General features: G+C 41.2%; 1 protein-coding gene across 1 annotated transcript; it reads right to left on the bottom strand.

Moving 5' to 3' along the window:
* Positions 1 to 1,293: 1,293 nt before the first annotated feature.
* bcap31 (B cell receptor associated protein 31) lies at positions 1,294 to 24,547 on the bottom strand. The gene is made up of 8 exons (XM_020458801.2): positions 24,294 to 24,547; positions 21,900 to 22,008; positions 21,372 to 21,472; positions 21,057 to 21,201; positions 14,351 to 14,486; positions 9,070 to 9,202; positions 8,787 to 8,887; positions 1,294 to 3,580 (listed from the first exon to the last, which is right to left on the bottom strand). Exons 2-8 carry the CDS (start codon positions 21,989 to 21,991, stop codon positions 3,539 to 3,541), a joined length of 750 nt encoding a protein of 249 aa, XP_020314390.1. The 5' UTR covers positions 21,992 to 22,008; positions 24,294 to 24,547; the 3' UTR covers positions 1,294 to 3,538.
* Positions 24,548 to 25,710: the final 1,163 nt, after the last annotated feature.

Below are 25,710 nucleotides of genomic sequence, written 5' to 3'. Positions count from 1 at the left end.
ATTGAAAACAAATACATTTGCACAATGAGCACTTGTCTCAAATATATTGTTACAGTTGCTGGTTAGCTAGCGAGTTTTAGCCATATTAGCATAGGCATGACATCAGTCCAAACAAAACATGGTATCAATAACAAGATGAGCTGAAACTAGCCACCTATGATTCCTCAAAAGGCAGGTTCTTGTCATTGTTGCTAGCTATCTGACCGTTCAGTTCAGAATCATAAACGCACACCTTTCGGCCTCGTCAAATGCACCGTGCATCATTTGTGATGTTGTCAGCCAACCCGTCTATAGTGTTTGAAAGGGAAGGAAACCCTACTGCATGAGCACAACCATTGATAGTGGCTAAAAGACTACTTATGACTCGTTAAAAAAAAGAGTTTAAAAGCCAATGAAACATGCTTTTAGTGTCATACGCCTTGAAAGACGGTGCCTGGTCTTCAATCGCACATGAAGGGAATTATTCAGAAAGCAGTTTCATCCAATCATGGTTGGATCATCATCAAGGATGATGCAATTGTGTCTCTGTGAGAGGCTGTTCTAGAACACAAATCTATGTCTCTATGACTGTTCTAGAACAAACATCTGTCTCTGTGAGAGGCTGCTCTAGAACAAACATGTCTCCTAGAGGCTGCTCTAGAACAAACATCTGTCTCTGTGCGAGGCTTTTCCACAACAAAAATCTGTGTCTCGGTGAGAGGTTGCTCTAGAGCAAACAACTCTTTGAAAGGCTGTTCTAGAACAAACTGTCTGTGGGAGGCTGTTCTAGAACAAACTGTCTCTGTGGGAGGCTGTTCTAGAACAAACTGTCTCTGTGGGAGGTTGCTCTAGAGCAAACAACTCTTTGAAAGGCTGTTCTAGAACAAACTGTCTCTGTGGGAGGCTGTTCTAGAACAAACTGTCTCTGTGGGAGGCTGTTCTAGAACAAACTGTCTCTGTGGGAGGTTGCTCTAGAGCAAACAACTCTTTGAAAAGCTGTTCTAGAACAAACTGTCTGTGGGAGGCTGTTCTAGAACAAACTGTCTGTGTGGGAGGCTGTTCTAAAACAAACTGTCTGTGGGAGGCTGTTCTAGAACAAACTGTCTGTGGGAGGCTGTTCTAGAACAAACTGTCTCTGTGGGAGGCGGTTCTAGAACACAAATTGATGTCATGAAGAAACCTGATTTGCAAAGCCCAGCCATCCATATTTAGCAATTTATAACTTAGTAAAAGAGCAATAGAGGAACTCAACCATTTGTATACAGCATGTGGGGCACATTGGACAAACATACTGCAAATGACCAAACCTAGTTAGACATTGTTGAGAAATATATTTATTTTGCATTACACACCAACAGCATTGACCATGTTCATACATGTAGTTGACTGCAAACATAGATGCTGTAATCCCAAAAAATACATTTAGTTATAATGAAACAGCAAACTTCTTCTCTCCAAGATAAGGGGAAAACTTTGATGTGACATAATTAGCTAACATTTCTTGAAAGGACAGTAGAAGATCATAAAATGTGTAAATGCAGTTCTCTTGTGAGAAAGTCATCATGCAAAAATAGGTCAGTTAAATGACATCACTTTTAAGGCCACCAAATGAGATTATATAATAGAATTAATATCATCAAGAGTCAATGACTAAACAGCAAGGACAAAATCTGCAAAACCTTTGAGACTCATCTTCTCTGTTGAGAATATGAATTTCAATAGCCCTTGGACTAAGGAATGAATATCACCAGTGTCTGACAAAATGGAAAAACTGACAATGTAATGAGGGGGAAAAAGTGGCGTTTAAAATCAGATGGCTTAGACATCTACCACCTACTGTAAATAGTTCATCAGAACAAAACCCTTGCCCACAAGAACATAGATGAAAGCAAAAGAAATCGTCAAATATATAGATAGAACCTTTACCTCGAGTACTAGGCCTGCTCGGCGACCTTGTAAAGGGCGCATTATAAATGAAGGTAACTAAACACTGATATTACATATAAACATGGATGAATAGTGTACTGTTCTTAGGCATGTTAATATCACCATAAACTAAGAATTTCTCGTACAACACCAGACGGACCCCGACAGGTTACCATCTCCCCTGAAGGTCAGAGTGGCCATGACAGTGACTTTCTACAAGTCCCTATTTTTACCTGGTGCAACAATTCATGATGTAATTCCTCAGATGACCCAAAGCACTAATTTCAGCAAGTTACCAGGATATATATATATATATATATATATATATAAAATATATATTCCACTGTCACCTGGTGAAAGGCCAGTTAACTATTTAATTACTGAAAGTTCCACAATTCTTTAGGTTGCTGCTTAATGGGAGATTTACTTACAGCCCTCACTGTTCAAATTGGAACTACAGGCAGGGAAAGCTTGTTCTGCAGTTCATAAAATTTCCCCTCCAATTAAATTCAAAATGGCGGGTGAAGCACTCCAAATAGACCATTCTATGATCAGCAAGTGGGAAAACAGGAAAGAAAAGACAGGGTGTGAGATCGCAAAGAAGTTTAATAAACAAATTTCCAACATTCTTTCAAATATCAGAATTTAAAGACTACATTGTGTCTAACATTTGAAAGACTGAACCAACCGTGTTTTTAAATGCCATCTCAACCAATGAGAGAGGCAAACTGACTTCAAATGGAAGGACGCCATGAAGCCCTACATTCCAATATAGCTCATCTCATATCATGTTATGCAGGCTTAGTGATTTGAGTGGTACAAGTTTGTCACACCATGTGCCTGAGGCACTTCTCCAATACAGAAGTGTGCAGTCAGACGAGGTAAAAGGAACTTATTAATTTTCAAACAAAGCAAGAGGATAAGGGCTTCAAAGAACAAGATGTGCCAAATCACAGATTTGTTCAGTCAAAAGCATGAAATGGGCCTAATTACTGGAGTGAAAATGAACTGCTTTCCATCAAAGGAGCATATGCAGATTCCCACCCATACAATATGATGCCCTTAATGACAGTAGGGTCTGCCTCATACTGTAACAGGTAACACAGATTACATTCAAAACAAGAATGAAGAATTGACAAATAGGAATAAGATGTTAAACCACACCTTACAGTAAGTCCAAAGGTGACTCGCAACTACATATTTTCTATCAGATATCGGAATATTTGTGACATGGACAACTGTTACCAGGTCCCCTCAGAATAGATACATTGGTTGAACTAAAGTAGTAAAATCAGACATTCAACAGGGGACATCGCCTTCTCAAATACAAAGAGGCAGAGGATCATCTCTTCAGTTGTGCAATTCGTTCATTTAATTTCAAATGGAATGAAAACAGCTAAGTACAGATATAAAGTACATGGTGGTTTCTTAAATGGAGGCAAACCATACAAAAAAAACATGGCTATCCATTGTGCGCCACAACAGAGTAGCGAGGCTTTAAAGGCAGATAACCCAAATCCTCCTCCTGCAGGTCTGCACATTCAGCACCTAATGACTTCCTGTGTAAAGCAGTGGTGGTGGGTGGCTGTTGTTGACGGTGGATGGTACGAGCACGTCAACACTTCTCTCCCGATCAGTTGGACTTTTTGTCCTGCGATTGAGCATCACTGCTTGCCTGTAGAAAAGGGATTCAGAAAATTGATTCATTAAACTGAACAAAAATAAAAGCAACAATTTCAAAGACTTCACTGAGTTACAGTTCATAAGGAAATAAATTAGGCCCTAATCTATGGATTTCACAACTGGGAATACAGATATGCATCTGTTGGTCACGGATGCCTTAAAAATAAAAAAGGTTAGGGACGTGGATCAGAAACCAGTAAGTATCTGGTGTGACCATTTGCCCCATGCAGCGTGACATCTCCTTCACAGAGTTTATCAGGCTGTTGATTGTGGCCTGTGGAATGTTGCCCCACTCCTCTTCAAAGGATTGAAGTTGCAGGAACTGGAACAGTCGTACACGTCGATCCAGAGCATCCCAAACATGCTCAACGGGTGACATGTTTGGCGAGTATGCAGGCCATATAAGAAATTACATTCAGCTTCCAGGAATTGTTTACAGATTCTTGCGACATGGGAACGGCCATGCATTATGGTGAAACGTGAGGTGATGGCAGTGGATGAAGGGCAAGACAAAGGGCCTCAGAATCTAGGCCCAGTGTTTCTGTGCATTGAAATTGCCAGACAAAACAGTTGTGTGCGTTGTCCATAGCTTATGCCTGCCTGCCCATACCATAACCCCACCATGGGGCACTCTGTTCACAACGTTGACATCAGCAAACCACTTTCCAACACCATACCCCCTGTCTGCCATATGACCGGAAGAGTTGAAACCGGGATTTATTAGTGAAGAGCACACTCCTCCAGCGTGCCAGTGGCCAAGGAAGGAGAACATGGGCCCACTGAAGTCAGTTATGACGCCGAACTGCAGTCAGGTCAAGACCCTGGTGAGGACGACATGCATGCGGATTAGCTTCCTTGAGCCAGTTTCATCCAGTTTGTGCAGAAATTCTTCGGCTGTGCAAACCCACAGTTGCATCAGCTGTCCAGGTACCTGGTCTTAGACGATCCCACAGGTGAAGGTGGTCCTGGGTTGACAGGGTTACACGTGGTTTGCGGTTGTGAGGCCGGTTGCACGTACTAGAGGTGGCTTACGATAGAGAAATTAACATTACATACTCTAGCAACAGCTGTGGTGGACATTCCTGCAGTCAGCATGCCAGTTGCATGCTCCCTCAAAACTTGACATCTGTGGCATTGCGTTGTGTAAAACAACTGCACATTTGAGAGTGGCCTTTTAATGTCCCCAGCACAAGGTGCACCTGTGTAATGATCATGCTGTTTTATCAGGTTTGCGATATGCCACACCTGTCTGGTGGATGGATTATCTTGGCAAATGAGAAATTATGACTAACACGTAAACAAATTTGTGCACAGATGAGAGCTTTTTGCACATATTAAACATGTCTGGTACCAACACTTTACATGCTGGGTTTATATTTGTGTTCAATATAAAAACAATGACTAACTATAGCTGTTCATTTATATATAAACTGAAAGCATTAAATAAAAGGTAAACACATTGTACAGTCTAGGGTTGCAAAGGGTCGTAAACTTTCAGGTAAATTTCCCTGAATCTTCCCGGGACATTTTCCATGGGAAGTTTAGCCCGGGAATTTTGCTTACATTTTTTTTATTTTTTATGTTAGTTTATAACAGTGAACCTTTTTGTGGGATACACTTAATAAGGCAATTCTAGGTGTGCAGTGCACTCCATCACGTGCAGCTGATTCTCAAGATCTTGCACACTAATGAGATGCTATTGAGCCCACACGACTAGACTGTCTGAGCTACAGACTATACTACATATGTGAAGAATGCAACAAAGATGCATAATCTGGCCAAGTGGATAAAGTTCCTTCAGCGCTAACATCAAGGAACCTCTGACAAGAGTCCCTCTACTTCGATTCGAGGTGAATGCATGGCCTGGATGAGGGCAAGGTTCTTGGCAGTCTGGCGAAGTACACTTCCAAGCAAGGGCTTTGGGATGGAGATGCAATATGGCAGTCATGCCAACATATCTCATCAGCCACCTGGTGGAAGGGACTTTGTGGATCTGAGGCTCTTTCCCCTGTTATCCTCCAAATCCCACCAATATCAGCCACCTCAGAGCGCAACTGGTCCTTTTTGGGAACACACCAAAGTACGCAACAGGCTGACCAATATAAGGGTTGAAAAATTGGTGGCCATCCAGGCAAATGTAAGTCATTTTAAGCCTGACAACGAGCCATCCTCAACAAGGTTGGAAAGTGACAGTTAAGATGAGGCCTCAGAGTCAGATGTTCAAGAGGTGGACATTGAGGAGGTCCAGGGAGAAGACATGGAAGCCTGAGAGGAAGACAACCAAAGCTTTAGTTTCTAGACTATAATTCTACAGATGTGTGTTGAAAATGTTTTTTTGTGAGACGCGATGATCATTCAATATTCCCTTTTTGTGGTTCGGTGAAATCGTCCCATGTGAAGAATCAACTCAAAAGTTGAATTCGTAAGCAAATTGTTTTGTTGGTTTTCTATTGGAAGGATATAATCATTTGCAATTGTCTACTTATGATACGGTAAAAAGGTTGATGTTTCCATATGATATGGTAAATATATCCAATTCAAAAAACATCTACATTTAAATGGTATTAATTTTCAGATATTTCCGTTAATTCCAATATATTCTCGTTAATTCCCACGGAAAGTTTCGACCACTAAATATTCCCCAAAATGTGCAACCCTAGTACAGTTCATTTTGTAATTTAAACAAGTCAACAAAGTAATAACCACTGCATTGGCACAGTTTATTATAGAATTGAAAATAGGCCTTTTCTGATAATCAAATGGCCTTTCAGTAATACAAGGAACTGAAGGTTAACCTACCTAAACATCCATACAGGGATTTACAGATAAGGCAGTAAAATCTCAAGTTTTTAGGTAGGTTAACCTTTAGTTCCTTGTATTACTGAAAGGCCAATCTCAAATTACAGCATGTCTCTCCGCACTGCTCATCCTGAGATCTGATAGCTGACGTGACCTCTGGTCTAAATAAGTAACACGATTTAACCTTTGTGTATAGGTTACACGAACATCGGGCCACTGGCCAGGGAATGCGAATGAAAACGGTCTAAACATAGCTGGGTTTTCTCCTGTTTACATTTGAATGAAGTGGGCAGGCTTAAAGCAGCAGGGTAAAGGACTTGTGCCAGGAGCCTTGTGCCAGGGAAAGGAGCAGGAGCCTTGTGCCAGGGAAAGGAGCAGGAGCCTTGTGCCAGGGAAAGGAGCAGGAGCCTTGTGCCAGGGAAAGGAGCAGGAGCCTTGTGCCAGGGAAAGGAGCAGGAGCCTTGTGCCAGGGAAAGGAGCAGGAGCCTTGTGCCAGGAGCCTTGTGCCAGGGAAAGGAGCAGGAGCCTTGGGAAAGGAGCAGGAGCCTTGTGCCAGGAGCCTTGTGCCAGGGAAAGGAGCAGGAGCCTTGTGCCAGGGAAATCAAGTCCCTGAAACCAGAGTAGGCCCATGTGATCAGGTGCAACGAGCTCAGAGGGATTCCAAAACCCACGGAGCCAAACATTAAGTAGCCATGTTCGCCACACGTGTACCAGACCACCTGCCTGCTGACATGTCTGGAGCCTCGAGTGACAGCAAAAACAACACTTAAACACGAGACAACAACGCAGCGCATGTGGGAGGTCATTCAAGAAGCTGTGGCATATGCCCCCGAGTGCTATAAATGTAACATGTATTTTAAGTGTTACACGCCTGGTAGAATTTTAGGCTTCTTCAACTTGTCAAACGTCTTCACGAGACATGTTCATTGCAGAAGAGTAAGTGTCTTCCTTTTCTTTTGCAAGACATCCGGCTGACTCCCCCGCCAGCAAAAGTGGAAAGTGTTGATTTTATCATAAGACTATTTGCTCAAGCATCAGCCATGAGAAAGCCCCACACTGTAAAAGTGGGAAGTGTTCATTTTATCATAAGACTATTTGCTCAAGCATCAGCCATGAGAAAGCCCCACACTGTTTTGAGGTGGGACTGGGATATGTTCAGCATTAATAAGCTATTAGTCACAGCTCAGGTCAATATACCCGTGGGACTTGAATGGCCACAACATGATGTAGGGTTAGTGCAGTGTCTTGGTGCATCACTCTAGGTTCAAGAGTTCACAACGCAAACATCTGCCTCCGTGACCATTGACAGGTTTTAGTTGTCATGAATTACCTTCCTGTACGGTTGTGATATCATTACTCCTCTAATCAGCAGCTCATATTACATACATACTGTATGTGTGCAGTAGAGCGCACTAAAAGAGAATCATTACAACATGTACAATGACTGATACTGCGATAGGGTGTGTCCTAAACTAGCTCAGATCCATGCTTCCCAGCACGTACATACGATGACATCCATTGTTACTCAATGAGATCGTTACCTGATTGTAGTAGTTTTGCTCAGATCAGTGTGTGTGTCAGAGTTTCCATTAGGAAAATGTGGCGCTGGACATTTAACCGGCAACATTTAAAATTTACCAGCCGTTTTAGAAATGTACCGGACCCCTATGCATTGGATGCGTAACCTGATTAGGACATCCACCCACCGTGCTCAGAATAACAGAAATCACATTTATATTATGGTAACTCTCATTAACAGAACGTGTAAGTAAAGGATGGAACAATGTGCGCTCCTCCTTACCTCATTCTGATGCGCACTTTGAAGACGTTAGAATAACTGTCCACAATTACTTTTCCTCGGCCAACAAGACTAGTAACAAACAGCGAAATCACTAGCCTGTCGATCTACAATAACGCATAGTAGCAAAGTTAACCTATTCTATTGGTCAGCTTGTCGAGAAAGAAATAGCCTATTCCAAACAGACTGGGACAGTCTTGAAGGCACCACAAAAGGCTGCAGCAGCTCTCGTGCTGCCTGACAGATTCTCCACTCCAAGGCCCTGTATCCATCTTAAACCAAGTGATAAAGACACATAACAAATATACCTGTACACACGCTGCAATTAATTCCACTAAATTATGAAAATTGACCTATAGACCAATAAGCACGACCAGTCAATGTATTTCATCAATAAATAGGGTGAAAAGCATAGATTTTTCTTCTCCCGGACAATTGGCCGGTGCCAGTTTTATTTATCGGCTTTTCAAAAAAATGTATAATTACTATTATTATTACTATTACTGGCTAACGGAAACCCTGGTGTGGTTGTTTGTGCCTCTGTGGGAGTGTGTGTGTGTGTGTGTGTGTGTACACACACACGAGCGTTCCCAGTACGGACCTGCAGCTTGGAATGTTCATTGAGCAGGCGGTCATACTCCACAGTCAGGTTCTCCGCCTGCTTCTTCATTGCCTTCACGTCACCGTCAGACTTCAGGAGGACTGGGGGGGGGGGGGGGGCACACACACACAATACAGTCAGGACAAGAGGGCAGGCCACTGTACATTTCACTGATGATCAAATTACATTTTGGGGTTCTCTCCCCATTTTCATCCAGCTATCACCATTTAGTAGAGAGAACCTCTACTAGAGGTAAAAAAATGTTTTTTTAAAAGTTAATCACCTTTCTTTGTGGCTTCCAGCTCATCCTTCAGAGAGCGCACCTCTGCCTTCAACGTCTTGTTTTCCTCCTGCACTCCAACTCCAGATGGCTTCTTGCCCACTTCTGGGACAGCGACGCCAGCATCCTTTAGTTTCTAAAAAGAAAAATTAAGAATTTCCTTTAACCCCTGATTACGGGTTATGGATAACTGACTATAATGAACAAAATTTTAAAAATGCAACAATTTAAAAAGATTTTGCTGAGTTACAGGTCATAAGGAAATTAGTGAATTGAAATGTATTCATTAGGCCGTAAAAGAACAGGGACATTTTTAGCTTCCAGGAATTGTGTACAGATCCTTGCGACATGGGGCCGGCCGTGCATATGCTGAAACGTGAGGTGATAAGGCAGATGAAGGGCACGACAATGGGCGTTTGGATCTCGTCACGGTATCTGCATTCATATTGCCATTGATAAAACGCAATCGTTTTCCTTGTCCGTAGCTTATGCCTGCCCATACCATAACCCCACCATGGGGCACTCTTCACAATAGTTGACATCAGCAAACCGCTCAAAACCATAAACACGGTCTACGGTTGTGAGGCCGGTTGGATGTACTGCCAAATTCTGTAAAATGACGTTGGAGGTGGCTTATGGTAGAGAAATTAACATTAAATTCTCTGGCAAAAGCTCTGATTGACATTAATGCAGTCAGCATGCCAATTGCACACTCCCTCAAAATCTGTCATTGTATTGTGACAAAACTTCACATTTTAGATGGGTCTTTCATTACCCCCAGCACAAAACATGTTTAATCAGCTTTTTGATATGCCACACCTGTCAGATGGATGGATTATATTGGCAAAGGAGAAATGCTAATGAATAGGGATGTTAAACAAATATATAAAGAATCAGAGAAATACATTTTTTGTGCATATGGAACATTTCTGGGATCTTTTATTTCAGCTCATGGAACCAATACTCATGGAACCAATACTCATGGAACCAATATGTGTTGATATATTTGTTCTGTATAAAAATGTTTTTTATAGGAAAGTATGACATTTAGACACATTGTGGGTTTCATTAAGTCTTATTGATGAATTACAGGAAGCTCTGAGAAACCAATACCAGTATCGCGATACTCAGTATCCTGGCAAGGAAACACAAAGCGGACTTCACTTCTTTAAGAAAAAGAAGATGTAATGTTAGAAAAAAAACATGGTCGTCATCCAGTCATATGGATTTATTTTCCAAGCTACAGCACACAACATTTGACATACATCAGGTTATTAAAGGACTAAAGGGTTTGGTCTGCTTTGTGTTTTCATTTTTGCCAAGGAAGAAAATATTGCGATACCGTTACCGTCACAGCCCTAATGACCATTTGCCTACATAAAGCTAGTGTGACTGGTTCCATCCAGCCAACAGCCTCAGAACAGGTGCTCATACCAAGCCCACCACCCAGCTGCTGGTCTTGGCCCTGATCCTCTTGGATTGCAACAATGACTCAAACCCTCCTTCCACAGAATCATCCACCACACCACTCATATTTGAGGTGTATCACAGTCTTAAGCAACACAACATACATTTTATTAGGTCAATTTCCTGATATGCTGACCAAAGACCAGGGAACGGATTGTGATGTTATTTGCTGAAGACATTGGCTCCTCACTAGCTAAAACCGGAGATGGATAACGACAGAAACAAGGTTCCCACCCAGCCCTTTAATGCAAGTACAAGTCAGATAAAAAGTCATGTCAGGCCTGATGGAAACAAAATACGCTAGACAAGGTGGGATCTTTGTGTCGGTAAAATTATTTATGGGAGAAATGGCGGTGAAACACTTAATGGGCAACGTCAACTTGAAGTCACGCGATGACATGTGGTCCTCCCACTAAAACTCGAGAAAGCATGCAGTTTTAGGCTACAGATCAAATAAATTATGATTAACTTCAGAGTGGTGAACGTGCAAGTTGAACTTGATGCGCCAATAAATATCGAGGGTCTTATTCTGGTGACATGCTTGGCTGCAATTTGACAAATCGAGCTCATTTGGCCATAATAATCTCAAAATGTAGGCTAGCCGACCCGCACTGTAGGCTAGAGAGCCGGTGCTAGTATCAGAGTGGGTATTATTTTAGAAAATAAATTATGGGAATTTGTAGAAACTTAGCATTATCATTTAAAAAAAAAAATAATAATAATAAATAATTGCCGGTGCAGCTAACAGGTGTCAAACCTGCGATGGCCTGATATCTAAATATTTTAATGAAACATGTTGTGCTTTTATCACAAACTGTTATTATGATTAGCTGCCCCTCTACATGTAGCTAGTTGGAACAGCAAAGAGAACTATGTTCTATTTGATACCTTGCTTCGAATAGCTTCCTCTAAACCATCTGCATTGTCAAGTAAATTGTGTGTGTAAAGTAGTGTGTATCAAAAACATCCAGCGAAAACAACATTGGTACAAATCATTTAAAATATATTTCTCAAGGCCACCTGAGACCTCAGACCAAAACACACTGATAAACACTACACACACACACACACCACCAGGAACACAGAATCCATGTCCTAGAGGGACATTAGGAGCCGTCACTGATGTTACTAGGACCCGATTAAGGACTGCCATTTGAAGTGTCCCAACTCTAGGTCTACCAGGAGAATAGATTTATGTCTAAATAATATCAGACAGATCTGGGTTAGGATTTTCCCTAAGAGGGAACAGACCTTGTAACTAGGGCAGAGGATTTGTGATGTTCCTTACAGACAGATTCTAGGGCCAGACAGAATGTACTAATCTAGGCTAAGAAATGCTGCGTACTGTAAAATAAATCAACCCGTTACAGTGTATTTGTTTGATGACGCAAGTGAAAACACAAAACACGTAGCTAGCCTAGTTGTAGCTCAGCTTGTACATTTATAGCAAGGAGCCTCATACACAAGCTTGGTTAGATCAAAGAGAAGAAACATTTCCATATCACCTAGTTGGAGTCCACTTTAAGCTCAGTCAGCTACAGAAGATATTCATTCCAGTTTAGAAACTGGGTGGTACGAGCCCTGAATGCTGTTTGGCTGAAAGCTGTGGTATATCAGACCGTATACCACAGGTATGGCAAAAAAATTATAAAAAAGAATCATGTTCTAATTACATTGGTAGGCAGTTTATTTACGCAACAAGGCACCTCAGGTGTTTCTGGTACGTCGCCAATATACCATAGCTAAGGGCTGTATCAAGGCACTCTGCGTTGTGCAAAGAACAGTCCTTAGCCGTGGGATAGTGTCCATATACCACACCCCTTCGGGCCATATTGCTTAAATAGATCAATAGTTGGGTTAGTCAGAGTCTGGCTCAGATAGGTAGTGCAGGGAATCAATAGCAATATGGACAGCCATTACTCAGTGATTGGGTAGAGGGAGCCCAGAGTTTTAAAGATTTAAAGGACATACTTAACAGTGGCTGGGCCTTCTGAGGACGAGCTAGTCACAATACATTTAAAGCCTCTGGCTTCGGTGAGGGATAAAATAGATGAATAAATCACTTCCTTTTTCTTATGTAAGCTGCACTGCAATGTAGTTTTCTTTACTGTAAACCAGGGATCAGCTTTCATTCAGCCGCGGGCCAATTATTTATTGAGTGGATGGTCAGGGGGCCAGAAAATAATTATTAATAATTTGTAGACTGCAAATAGACCGTAAGAAACCTGTAACTCTGAATGATCGGTTATGAAAAGCCAACTGACATTTACTTCCGAGGTGCTGACCTGCTGCACCCTCTACAACCTACTGTGATTATTATTTGACCCTGCTGGTTATCTATGAACATTTGAACATCTTGGCCATGTACTGTTATAATCTCCACCCGGCACAGCCAGAAGAGGACTGGCCACCCCTCAGAGCCTGGTTCCTCTAAGTTTCTTCCCAGGGAGTTTTTCCTAGACACCATGCTTCTACATTGCTGTTTTAGGCTGGATTTCTGTACAGCACTTTGACATCGGCTGATGTAGAAAGGGCTTTATAAATACATTTGATTGATAATATTTGACTAAAACAATCATTTGTATACAATCACTTCTCTATTATGCGTAGAAATATTTGGGAAGAGATTTCCAAAATTAGTATCACTTGGGAGCCGATTTGATAGCAGGCCGAATGTGTAAATAAAACCTCTCCATCTATCTAAACAAGTATTTCTATCCCCACATTGCTGCAGGGTTGGATTTGATCTGGCTTATGATTCCACCTCTTCAGAGCATTACACCCATTTGCTGGTCATAAATAATGAAGGCATATTCAGGGCCTTGGCTTGTGGAGCATCCACATGCATGGTGACCTTCTGCAGACCCGAGATCCATATTTTGAATGATTACATTGTTACCTTCCCGTAGTTGAGGTGCATTACAAGCTTAAGCCACAGTGCTTATTTACCAAATGAAACCAGTTTGTTGATTAAATCTAAACTCAAACAAACACTCAGCCCATAGAAGGATGAGAATATATGTTTGCTCACTCTAATTCAATACTAGGAAAATATTCCAAGTGTTTATAAATGCATTGGAGTAAATTAAGCCTATTCCAAACACTAATAGTTTGTTAATATTATATGGTCTGGACCTAATCCCTATAATACTCTGAATAAAGTGAGCTGCAAAGAGAAATGTAGCAGAACATCCAACCACAAAGATATCAGCAGAGGGAGTACACACTAGGCCTATATTGTGACTTTCAAGTAACCCAATTCCACTAGCATACTGTGTTTCATCTCAAACACTTAATATGGCAATAACAATAGCAATTGGGATCATAGCAATCATAGCAATTGGGATAATAGTTGATAATAGTTGGTAAAAAACTAAATAATTATGATGTAAAATACAAACCTGTCAAGGTACAGTTGTTTTTTTGCTAATCTCTTGGATGACTAATTCAAATAAACACTGATTGTATCAGGTGACGATGAAGCTGTTTAAATTGTTAAATTGTTAACTGCTTGAAGTACAGTGTTGCCCCCTGTGGCTGTCAAAGGAACAGCAGCAGAACGCTGGTTAAATTAAACTTGTATTGTTCTGCCCGTGAACCTAACTCTGAGGAATGTTGGACACTCAAACAGTAAACCACAAGACTTTAGTAAGCGTAGGATAACATCCTGTTCCACATAAATCACGTGCAAGCATTTACCTCATATCTAAGGATGTCTTATGTGTTGACCTTACGGAGAAAGCCAAAACTCCTGTAAAGGTCACGATTGACATCAGAAGCACAACAGTGTCTTGTATAGCACCCAACCCCAGCTCACCGCCTGCAGATCCTCATTCTCCTGCATGTACTTCTTGGCAGCGTCACTGGCTCCCTCGGCTTGCTTCTTGAAGGCCTCGTTGGAAGCCATCAAAGTGGCCTGCTGAGAGAGCAGGGTTGCCAGTCGCCTCAGCAACCTGGACATGGGAAGGGGTTAAAGGGTCACTGACTAATTTCCAACTTTTAAGAGTCTTCCAAAACAGATTTATGAAACAGTATACTTGGTCCATTTACATGGAAATAGATTGACATCAGCATAAAAATAGACAACACATTACATGCAGTATGGAAATCTGGGGAGTTAGCAAACAAGTCACTTAAAATGTGAGCATATTCAAAAATGCATTAGAAATTGCAATCACCTTTACAAGACAACCATGGTTTAGGCCCAAGATACACACATTTCCTGTAGTTTAAGCAGTATCCAAGGAATCATGATGAGGTAAATGGCAGCATTTAAGGGTATCAGATGATAAATGTCTTATGTGAGTGATGGGCCCCAGTCTTATTGAAAAGGTCAAACTGGACCCAAGATAAAATTACAGCACATTACTTTGTGAAAGCACATCACACTTCTAGGAACAGTTGACCAGAAACAAATCCGAAATTTAAACCCTGTCAATCTCAACTAGTCATGAATTTCAAATAAATCAAATTGTGACATATTTAAGATCTTACGTAAAATGACATCATTGTGCATATCATGTTATTCCTATAACCAGCCTGATCTCAACGACTAGACGTAACATAATAAACGTTCATCCTGGACACTCAAATAAGTATGATATTTTACATTTGGTATGGTTACATAAGACAGATGGTTACTTAAGGCAAAAGTAGGGTGGTTGGTCGGAGTGGATGGGTGGTCGTGTAACGAGCAAAGGTGGCGAATTTGAATCTCATCACGGACAATTAACTTTGACCTAACTCCTAAACTTAACCCTAACCGTTAGCCAGCCACCGACCGACCGTCAGCCAAGCCAGCCACCGACCGGCGGCCAAGCCAAGCCAGCCACCGACCGTCAGCCAAGCCAGCCAAGCCAAGCCAGCCACCGACCGTCAGCCAAGCCAAGCCAGCCACCAGCCAGCGGCCCGACAGAGTTTTCCAGAATTCGTAACATATACATTTAGCAAATTCTTAACATTTAAAATTTTTCTAATGTTAAATTTGTAACATATCATAGAAAAGGGTGATGCACATCTACAAATTAATACATACCATACGAATCATAACATCTAAATGGAATTGTGGATTTACATACAGAATACAAAATGCTCTGAGACCAGGTTGCTTTAACATAGATAAGGTGTATTAAAGTCAGCTTGCTAGCTGTTATGTTGACATTAATCTCATCTGCATGATGTGAACCCAGCAAAATAAACATCCTCTCACTGTCAACTGCGTTGATTTTCAGCAAACTTACCATGTGTAAATATTTTTATGAACATAAGATTCAACAGAAAAACTGAATAAGTTCCACAGACATGGACACATTATTCAATTTCTGTTTGTCACCTGAACAAAGGGGTTGACGTGACCAGACTTTTCGCTGGCCATGGCAGAACACGCACAGAACGAGAAGTATGGCTGGTGGCATTGTCATGCAGGATGAGCCTGCAGGAAGGGTACCACATGAGGGAGCATGATGTCTTCCCTGTAACGCACAGCGTTGAGATTGCCTGCAATGACAACAAGCTTAGTCCGATGATGCTGTGACACACCGCCCTAGACCATGATGAACCCTTCACCTCCAAATGAATCCCGCTCCAGAGTACAGGCCTCGGTGTAATGCACATTCCTTCGACGATAAACGCGAATCCGGTGAGACACAACCGCGACTCGTGAAGAACACCTTTGCCAGTCCTGTCTGGTCCAGCGACGGTGAGTTTGTGCCCATATGCGAGGTTGTTGCTGGTGAAGACCTACCTTAAAACAGGCCTACAAGCCCTCAGTCCAGCCTACTGCAGACAGTCTGAGCACTGATGGAGATAGTGCATTCATGACGTAAATCGGGCAGTTGTTGCCATCCTGTACCTGTCCCGCAGGTGTGATGTTCGGATGTACCAATCCTGTGCAGATGTTGTTACACGTGCTCTTCCACGGCGAAGACGATCAGCTGTCCGTCCTGTCTCAGGCGTCTCAGTACAGACATTGCAATTTATTGTCCTGACCACATGTGCAGTCCTCATGCCTCCTTGCAGCATGCCTAAGGCACGTTCACACAGATGAGCAGGGACCATGGGCATATTTGTTTTTCAGAGTCAGTAGAAAGGCCCCTTTAGTGTCCTAAGTTGTCATAACTGTGATCTTAATTGCCTACCGTCTGTAAGCGGTTAGTGTCTTAACGACTGTTCCACATGTGCATGTTCAATAATTGTTTACACCCTTTACAAATGAAGATGTGTGAAGTTATTTGGATGTTTACAAATTATCTTTGAGAGACAGGGTCCTGAAAAGGGGACTTATTTTTTTCTGAGTTTATATGCTACTTCAAAATGTAATGGAGATTTAAGTGAAGACTTGTATGCTAAGGAACTGCATGATAGTTATGTAAATTCTGCCATAAAAATCAACTATAGCAGCATTTATACAAACTGTGGTGGTGGATTCTCTTTACATTCAAATAGTATATGCAATATCTGGCATGCTTAAGTTGAGGTCACTGTATTCGGCAAGGGGCACATGCACAAGATAAGCGTCAGCATTGTAGAGAGTTACACAGGGGGCAGACGAATGCAGTTAGCCTAGTTTGCCCTCATGCTCATATCACACAAACGGACCTCAGCCCAGTCCCTGTTCAGCTACTGTGTTAAAACTTCATCAGCACATTTCACAACACTTTCACAAAAATGTTTGACATTTCTTTGATATTCCTACTCGTTAGTTTACTTCAGTGGTTAGAAAATAGGTATCACTGCACTTTAACAGTATAGGGTTTTTGGTGTCACGTGAACAAGTCGTGAAATGCCTATCTTGCCAGCTCTAAATCCAACAATGCCGAAATCAACATCAATGATAGCACTAAAAATAACAAGGTGGAACAAAAACACGCAAGAAATAAAAACAGGAAAAAGTAAGAAGCTATATTCAGGGTCAGTTTCCACAACATATTTGTAAACAAAAGTCATGTCATTTGTAGTTATATCATTGTTGTAATTCTCTTAGATATTAGTATCACATCCAGCACTTCTGCATATCACAAATGACACCTCCCTGCTGCCTTCAGCAGGCCTAATACAAAAGCTGAAGCAACCCCTTCCACATGGAGGAAATATGGCTGAAAATAATCTAACAATGCATTTGATATGCTGTAAATCAGGGATCATCAACTAGATTCAGCTATGGGGTGATATTATTTATTGAGCGGATGGTCAGGGGCCGGAACATATTTACTAATCATTTGTAGACTGTAATTAACCGCAAGAAGCCCAAACCGATATATTTGACTAAAACAATCATTACAAACCTTGCTTACGTTTGTATAAAACCACATCTCCATCCGTCTATTTGGGAAAAGCCACAGGATGGTTCTTCAAACAAGTTTATTTTTAATTAAATGTGAATATTTGTAGCTACTATTTAAGTTAATACCCACAGTCAACTTGTGCAATACGTTAAGAGATAAAGCAGATTGTGTTAATTTCACCGGTCATATTGGAGCGGCAGGGTAGCCTGGTGGTTGCAAGTTCAAACCCCCGAGCTGACAAGGTACAAATCTGTCGTTCTGCCCCTGAACAGGTAGTTAACCCACTGTTCCTAGGCTGTCATTGAAAATAAGAATTTGTTCTTAACTGACTTGCCTGGTTAAATAAAAAGGTAAATAATATTTTACATTATGAAGCTTAGAACAGTTGAGTCAGTCACGTGTTTATAAACAGGAGAAAGCAGGAGATGGTGAGTCCATAGTGTACTACATCTATCGGCGAGTCTGTTGTGCAACACACGAGGTGTAGTTAAACTTGTATGCAATTCACTACTAAATGTTTGCCATCTGATTTCTTACGATGGCTTCCTACCAGAAAGAACCAGGTGTTTTTTTGACTGGCAGCATTTAAAATGTACCGGACCACTATGCATTGGATGCGCAACCTGATTAGGACATCCACCCACCGTGCTCAGAATAACAGAAATCACATTTATATTATGGTAACTCTCATTAACAGAACGTGTAAGTAAAGGATGGAACAATGTGCGCTCCTCCTTACCTCATTCTGATGCGCACTTTGAAGACGTTAGAATAACTGTCCACAATTACTTTTCCTCGGCCAACAAGACGAGTAAAAAACTGCGAAATCACTAGCCTGTCGATCTACAATAACACATAGTAGCAAAGTTAACCTATTCTATTAGTCAGCTTGTCGAGAAAGAAATAGCCTATTCCAAACAGACACGGACAATTGTGGGATGATAGATCCCAAATTCATACAACCAGTAGGACTAGGATAAAATGTTTTGTTGAAAAGCAAAATGAGTATGATGCAACAGATAACATTTAGCTTCAAAATGTTGATCAACTATTTCTTGACACGTGCACAACGCAGCAGGCTACACACGATTTTCATTCCATAAAGCAATTAGCGGAAAAATTGTTTTCAAAAGCGCATCGCACATTCGAGAGGTTTCATGTGACATAAGAAAATATCTGTTAGGAATTTAGAAAGAGGGGAGATCAAATATGCAACAACTAGCACAGGTTGCTAATATGACTAGGATTATCATCAACTAGCATGGGTTGCTAATATGACTAGGATTATCATCAACTAGCATGGGTTGCTAATATGACTAGGATTATCATCAACTAGCATGGTTTGCTAATATGACTAGGATTATCATCAACTAGCATGGGTTGCTAATATGACTAGGATTATCATCAACTAGCACGGGTTGCTAATATGACTAGGATTATCATCAACTAGCATGGGTTGCTAATATGACTAGGATTATCATCAACTAGCATGGGTTGCTAATATGACTAGGATTATCATCAACTAGCACGGGTTGCTAATATGACTAGGATTGTGCCTTTGACTACTGGACAATGAAAGAAAGTTGATATAAAATAATTGCCTCTACAGATAGGGTCTGATTTTGGCTAGGCTACTTTGAAGCAGGGTAAAACATGCCTCATAATGTGCCAATTTTTCCCCGGCTGAGAGCCAGGGAAACCCTGGCCATAAGTCAACGCATCCAGAGATCTTTCCTGTACAGTTGCCATTTTTTGCTATTAGTTTGTCCAAATTTAGTTAGCATTCTGGTAAGAGGCCAATTTGGCTTTTCTTCCATTTTTAGCACCCCATTGTGTGCTGTGCCGGTAATACCGTAAATCACAGGATGAGAGAAGGACCATATTAAAATCTGGATACCGCCCAAGTCTAGCGTGGATTATGCATGGGAATACTTGAGCAAATTTCCTAAATTAAATCACTTGCTGTCAATTTCCTAGTGTTAACAGTCTTATGTCCAACAATGCCACAAACAATCTAACATGATGCAAATAACATGCTATAAACAATCTAACATGTGTTGTCTATACAAAAGGAGTAGACGACATTTCAGCCATGTTTAAAAAATAATTTTAAAAAGTGTATATTTGATGTCCCTATGCACTGTTCTGTAATGCTATAAATGAGTTACTTTGATGCCATTTAAGTGGCCAGACCCTGTGAGAGAGGTAACACTAGGCAGCTAGTAATGTGAATCCTGAGCTATAGGTCTACAGCCAAGCATGTCATTGAGGCTAAATTTAAATCTCATCACCAGTTGCTTGATCACATGTCATTTAGTTTCTCAGACGCAGCTGCCCAAAAGATTACACGTCCAAACACCCAAACCTGGAAGCAGTGGTAGAGCAAAGAAGTAGCACAAATAGCTGTAGTAGCCACTCGAAGGTCTATTAATAGCATACCATTCAGAGGAATATGACAGGGTCCCTGTATGGAGAAGATATGCAGACTGGACACAACCAGGCATAAAAAAAAAATGTTGAATATACACTACGTCAGACAATGCTCATCCTATCATGTTAACCAGACTTTACACTTCGGATGAGACTTGTGAATGGAAAATGTCTAGCTAGCTAGCTCCCCCTCCCACCGGACATTCCTTCAATAGCTACTGTAAAATCTCAGTAGATTAGTAAAGTATACACACCACCTACTCATCACTAGCATAAGGGCAAACAAACATATTGTTTGGGCTGATGACAGAACGTAAGCTTTCATCTTCATGTCTTTTGTCCTACTATCAAGTGATTCCAGCTGTTCTATAAAGAACATGAATGGCAGTTTATTTTAAACTGTAAAGTTAAGGTAGCCTAGTGGTTAGAGCATTGGACGTGTAACCAAAAGGTGGCAAGATTGAATCCCCGAGCTGACAAGGTAAAAACCTGTCATTCTGCCCCTGAACAAGGCAGTTAACCCAGTGTTCCCAGGCAGTCATTGAAAATAAGAATTTGTTCTTAGCGGACTTGCCTAGTTAAATAAAAGGTTAAATAAATGTCATAATTCAATCAGAAATATGGTGACAAATGGTTGGTTCCTGAAAGGTACAGATGCCTGCAGTGATTGTGTACTAAGAAACCAGGAGCGCTAGTGAAAAGTCAGAGTAGCTACACATCAACCTCCCTTCCTCAGAAACCATTCTAGAACAAGAACAGACTGGAGCCAGTTGGTGTGCGCCGGGCGGGGGAGGAGGCGTGGATACTCACACACACAGGAGCAGGGCGAAGCCAGCAATGTACTCATTCCTCTGGGCTCTGAACAACTTCATGTGAATGTGATCTACAGCCACTGGGTTGTTGGTCAGGTCCACCTTCTCAGTCACACTGTACTTTCGCACCTCCCTGAACGCATCTACATAGAAACAGAGACAAGAGCATGGGGAAACTGTGGAAGACTAAAGTGGTGTGGGTTTTTCTCGGCCACTACACAATTTGTGATCGTGAGTACAATTAACAATAAATGATCAAAACCTGTGAACATAAGTTGATGTGATATGTTGGGTGTAGACCACACACACTTACCAATTAGTAAGAAAACTAGAATGGCAATGGCTACAATGAAGGAGGTGTTTCCATAATATGCGATAGTTTGAACCAGACGAGATTTGAAGATCTTACTCCATCTGCAAAGATACATTCATTAAACATTTGAAAGTGAACAGAAGACTTGAAACAACTCATCTGATACCGAGACCGGGCAACTGCTGTATATCTTAAAGATATTATTTAACAGGTTATTGAATGGCAAGAAATAATCACTCCATTCAAAATTATTGTTGTTTAACCCAACCAAGTCTCAAGGGAGGTAATTCACATTTTGACTAAAGGCTATTGGGTAATATGTTTAATGTTTGCAATTCCCACTTTGCAATAAGACATGCCAAGATAGCAAATAATTAAGTGGTTATGTGATCAAATCTTTTTAAGCAATCGAGGAAATACATGTTTTTTTTAAATGGCAAATTAGATACTGCACTAGTGGAATTAGACTGTGTGCATGGAGACGGTTTTGTTTTGACCAGTTGACTGCAGTTCAACTGGGTGGCTCACCTCTTGGGGGAGATGAAGGGCACGCACAGAAGCAACACAAAGAAGACCTCCGCATAAAGGAATGTGGCCACGGCCGTCCACTGTAGACTCATGTTGATCAGATGAGATTCTGTGAGAGAAAAAAAATGTGTTCGTTAAAGCAAATAAAACATAAGAAAGTAACGCTCTTGTTGAAATCAACAACACTACCGTTATCCAACATAATTCAAGGTTATTAGTGTGCTTGCTGTAAACTTTAAAGAATTTTAACATCTTCCATTACCATAAACATACTTTTGGACAGTTGAACACGACAGTCTAAATCAGGTCATTCTATCCTTGAATTAATGCTGGCACAAAACATAATTTCAAGGAGAATGGAACAGAGACAGCAGGACAGATAGGCCTACTGCTAGGAACAGAGACAGCAGGACAGATATGCCTACTGCTAGGAACAGAGACAGCAGGACAGATATGCCTACTGCTAGGAAAGCTGAGTGGCCTGCTGTCCATCCCTGCCAAAACAGACTTATATTCAGTCTGAAAGAAGTTGCCCTAAAGACACGAGTCTCAACAAGACAATGGTGAATAAAATGATATTTTCACTTTACCAGTTGTACATGCTGTTGGTCCTTTTGGCAGCAGGAAGTGGAGATTACTTTCCTGTGGATATTTTTTGTTCACCCGAGGGTAGATTCTGTCGCTTGTATATTTAATATCCTGATACTCTGCACGTGATGAACAACATGTAAACAACCGAATGTAACTAAACTTCGTCGACCGAAGCACATTCCCAAACAAATTAGCTGGAAGCGATAGTGAAATTTGCCAGCTGTTCGCGTGGGACAACTTTCGATCTGTGGTTTGGTTAAGCTAGGCCAGCCATGGTTTACATATTGTGCAAGGTGTTCGTCACGTGCGAATTGCATCAGTATTGTAAATACAAACCAATATACAGACCAGCGTGCTGGAAGTCGGGTTAATAACAGTTCCCTGTGGATATTTTGTCTCAGATTACCTCCGACACACGGACAAAATCAGCGGACAACAGGTAAAGTTAAAATGATTACACTCGCAGATTCTAAAAAGAGGCTGTGTCCTGCTGCCCATGGACTACTTAATTTGTATTTAACTTTATTTAATGAATCAGGTAAGAACACATTCTTATTTAGAATGACGGCCTACCCCGGCCAAACCCTAACCCGGGTGACGCTGGGCCAATTGTACTCCCAATTACAGCCGATTGTGATACAGCCAGGAATCGAACCAGGGTCTGTAGTGACACCTCTAGCACTGAGATGCAGTGCCTTAGACCCCTGCGCCACTCTGGAGTCCTAAACATAACTAAGAAACGGGATCAGTGACTTTGCACTTTCAAAACTAGAATATGTTATGAACAGAGTGGACTAAGTTTTGTTGACTTTACTCATTGCCAAAGTGTGTTTTACATTTATTTTATTGTGTTTATGGAGTGTTGTGGCGAATTTTGTTCATGCACATGCGCACTTCAGAGTAAACGTTCCCTAACGGAAATATGCAAAAACATGCGACAGTGCGCCAATATGATCTCGCTAGCTCCGCCCCCTCTTTGCCTGTTCCCATTGTGACTAATTGGTAATACTTGCAATATGTAGAAATCGCGCCGCTATTTTCTGGTTGCTAACATTTGTCGTTCGCCTAATTGCAGTGTGACAAAACAAGCAACCGTGTAGAGAATCGTCGCCCAAAAAGTAAAAAATTGGAACTTTAAGAAACCTGTCAAGCTGTCTGTCATTCAGCCCCTGAGCAAGGCAGTTAACCCACTGTTCCCAGGGCAACAAAGACGTGGGTGTCGATTAAGGCAACACCCGCACCTCTTAATTCAGGATGGGTTTGGCTAAATGCGGAAGACACATTTCAGTTGAAGACATTGAGTTGTACAACCGACTACCTACCTCTCTTTCATCAATGATGGCTAGTTAATTATACAAGTTGGTAATAGCTGCTAACAAATAAGGTAGCTAAAGGGCTCTACAGTGCAACCACCATACTCAGATATGGGCCTAAATATTTTTGTGCGACCTGGAATGTTTTATTTAGGAGCTCCAGCGCGCATAGAAAAAAAATGAAGGCTTTTATTAACTCAAACCTCATTGTGCTTCCAAATGTGACGCACACGTGCTTCTTGCAAAAAAAGGTCGCTAACCAGCCAACTGTTTGTAATATCTGGCTGGACATTACGTATAAATTACTAGTAGCTGGAAGTTTGGACAAAGACCAGACATTGCAAACACGAAATAATGACGTAGATAGCTAAATATGCTAGTTAACTAGCATGCTAGCTGGATTTCGAGCAATGGTTGTGACTAAGTTACCTGCTAATGTTCAGCACAGGCCTAATATAACTCACTTTATGCAACGGTTAGCAGTACTCACCTACAACACTTCAATTATTGGATGCACGGAGAGTGGTCTTCCTATAGGGATCTCGACCGCTGAGGTATATCAAAACAGAAACGACGCGTAGTTCGCTTGAGCGCTAATTAGCCAAATGCATTCTTGAAGACTTCCTAGCTAGTTACTTCCTACTTCCGGTGCCAGCTCATCTCATCATGAGACGGGGGTAAAGGTTCAATTGCCCCATACTACAGTATAGTTGAGTCAGAGATGCATTCCAGATATGATATAGATCATCTTTGTCTAAGGTCAGTTAAAGCACAAGACTTCACATCTGCTTGGTGAAAGAGGGCACAGATCAAAAGTCCATAAAACGAGGTTGGGCAATCTAATCTATTTTAGAAGGTTTCCACTTTTACCACAGCCACAAATGCTTTTTCGTACAAATTCATGAAAACAAAAATGTACTTTTTGGTCATAATTTAAGGTTAGCGTTAGGCATAAGGTTGGTTTAAAATCACATTTTAAGAAGATACATTGTAGAAATGGGCGGGAATTATGACTTTGTGGCTGTGGTAACTAGTGACGACCATTTTAGAGGTTTGAATCCTTCCATAACATGTTAGTGGGCCCTCTTGTCAACTAAAATGGTCTGGTAAGTGAAGAAATATGTTTTTGTTTTTTTACTAATACATTACATATCATTAAATAAAAGGCAAAGAAAATATTTTCACATCTAAGCATGTTTATCTGAGAAAGCTTGAACCAACATGGACAATTTTGTAAAATATTTCAATTTGCATGACAAACTAGGACAGTTATTTAATTTCATACATAGTTATTAGGCAGTAATTACACACACGTCTCCCAAATCACGATTTTGTCGTGCGCATTAATATTAAAAACGCCCGACCCCACCGGTGTGATTGTTACCTCTCAGGGTTTAGAGCTTGAGGTTGTCACCTCATACAAGTGCTTGGTCTTCAAAGCGCCTGTGTCGCTCCTCTTTTCAGTTCGCTGCAGCTAAGTGACTGGAACGAGCAGCAATAAACAGTTTTATTTCCATCTCTTCATTCAAAGACTCAATCATGGACACTTACTGACAGTTGTGGCTGCTTCGTGTAAAGTATTGTTGTCTCTACCTTGCCCTTTAGCTGTTGTCTGTGCCCAATAATTGTACCGTGTTTTGTGCTGCTGCCATGTGTTTTGCTACCATGTTGTTGTCATGTGGTGTTGCTGCCATGCTATGTTGTTGTCTTAGGTCTCTCTTTATGTAGTGTTGTTGTGTCTCTCTTGTCGTGATGTGTGTTTTGTCCTATATTTTTAATCCCCGTCCCCGCAGGAGGCCTTTTGCCTTTGGTAGGCCGTCATTGTAAATACGAATTTGTTCTTCACCGACTTACCTATTTAAATAAAAGGTTCAATAAAAAACATTCAAAGCTGACATAAAAAATAT

The sequence above is a fragment of the Oncorhynchus kisutch genome, linkage group LG24 (assembly GCF_002021735.2).
Source record: "Oncorhynchus kisutch isolate 150728-3 linkage group LG24, Okis_V2, whole genome shotgun sequence".
NCBI lineage: Eukaryota > Metazoa > Chordata > Actinopteri > Salmoniformes > Salmonidae > Oncorhynchus > Oncorhynchus kisutch.
Note: the sequence above shows the minus strand (reverse complement) of the source record. Positions and strands in the feature narration are given on the sequence as shown.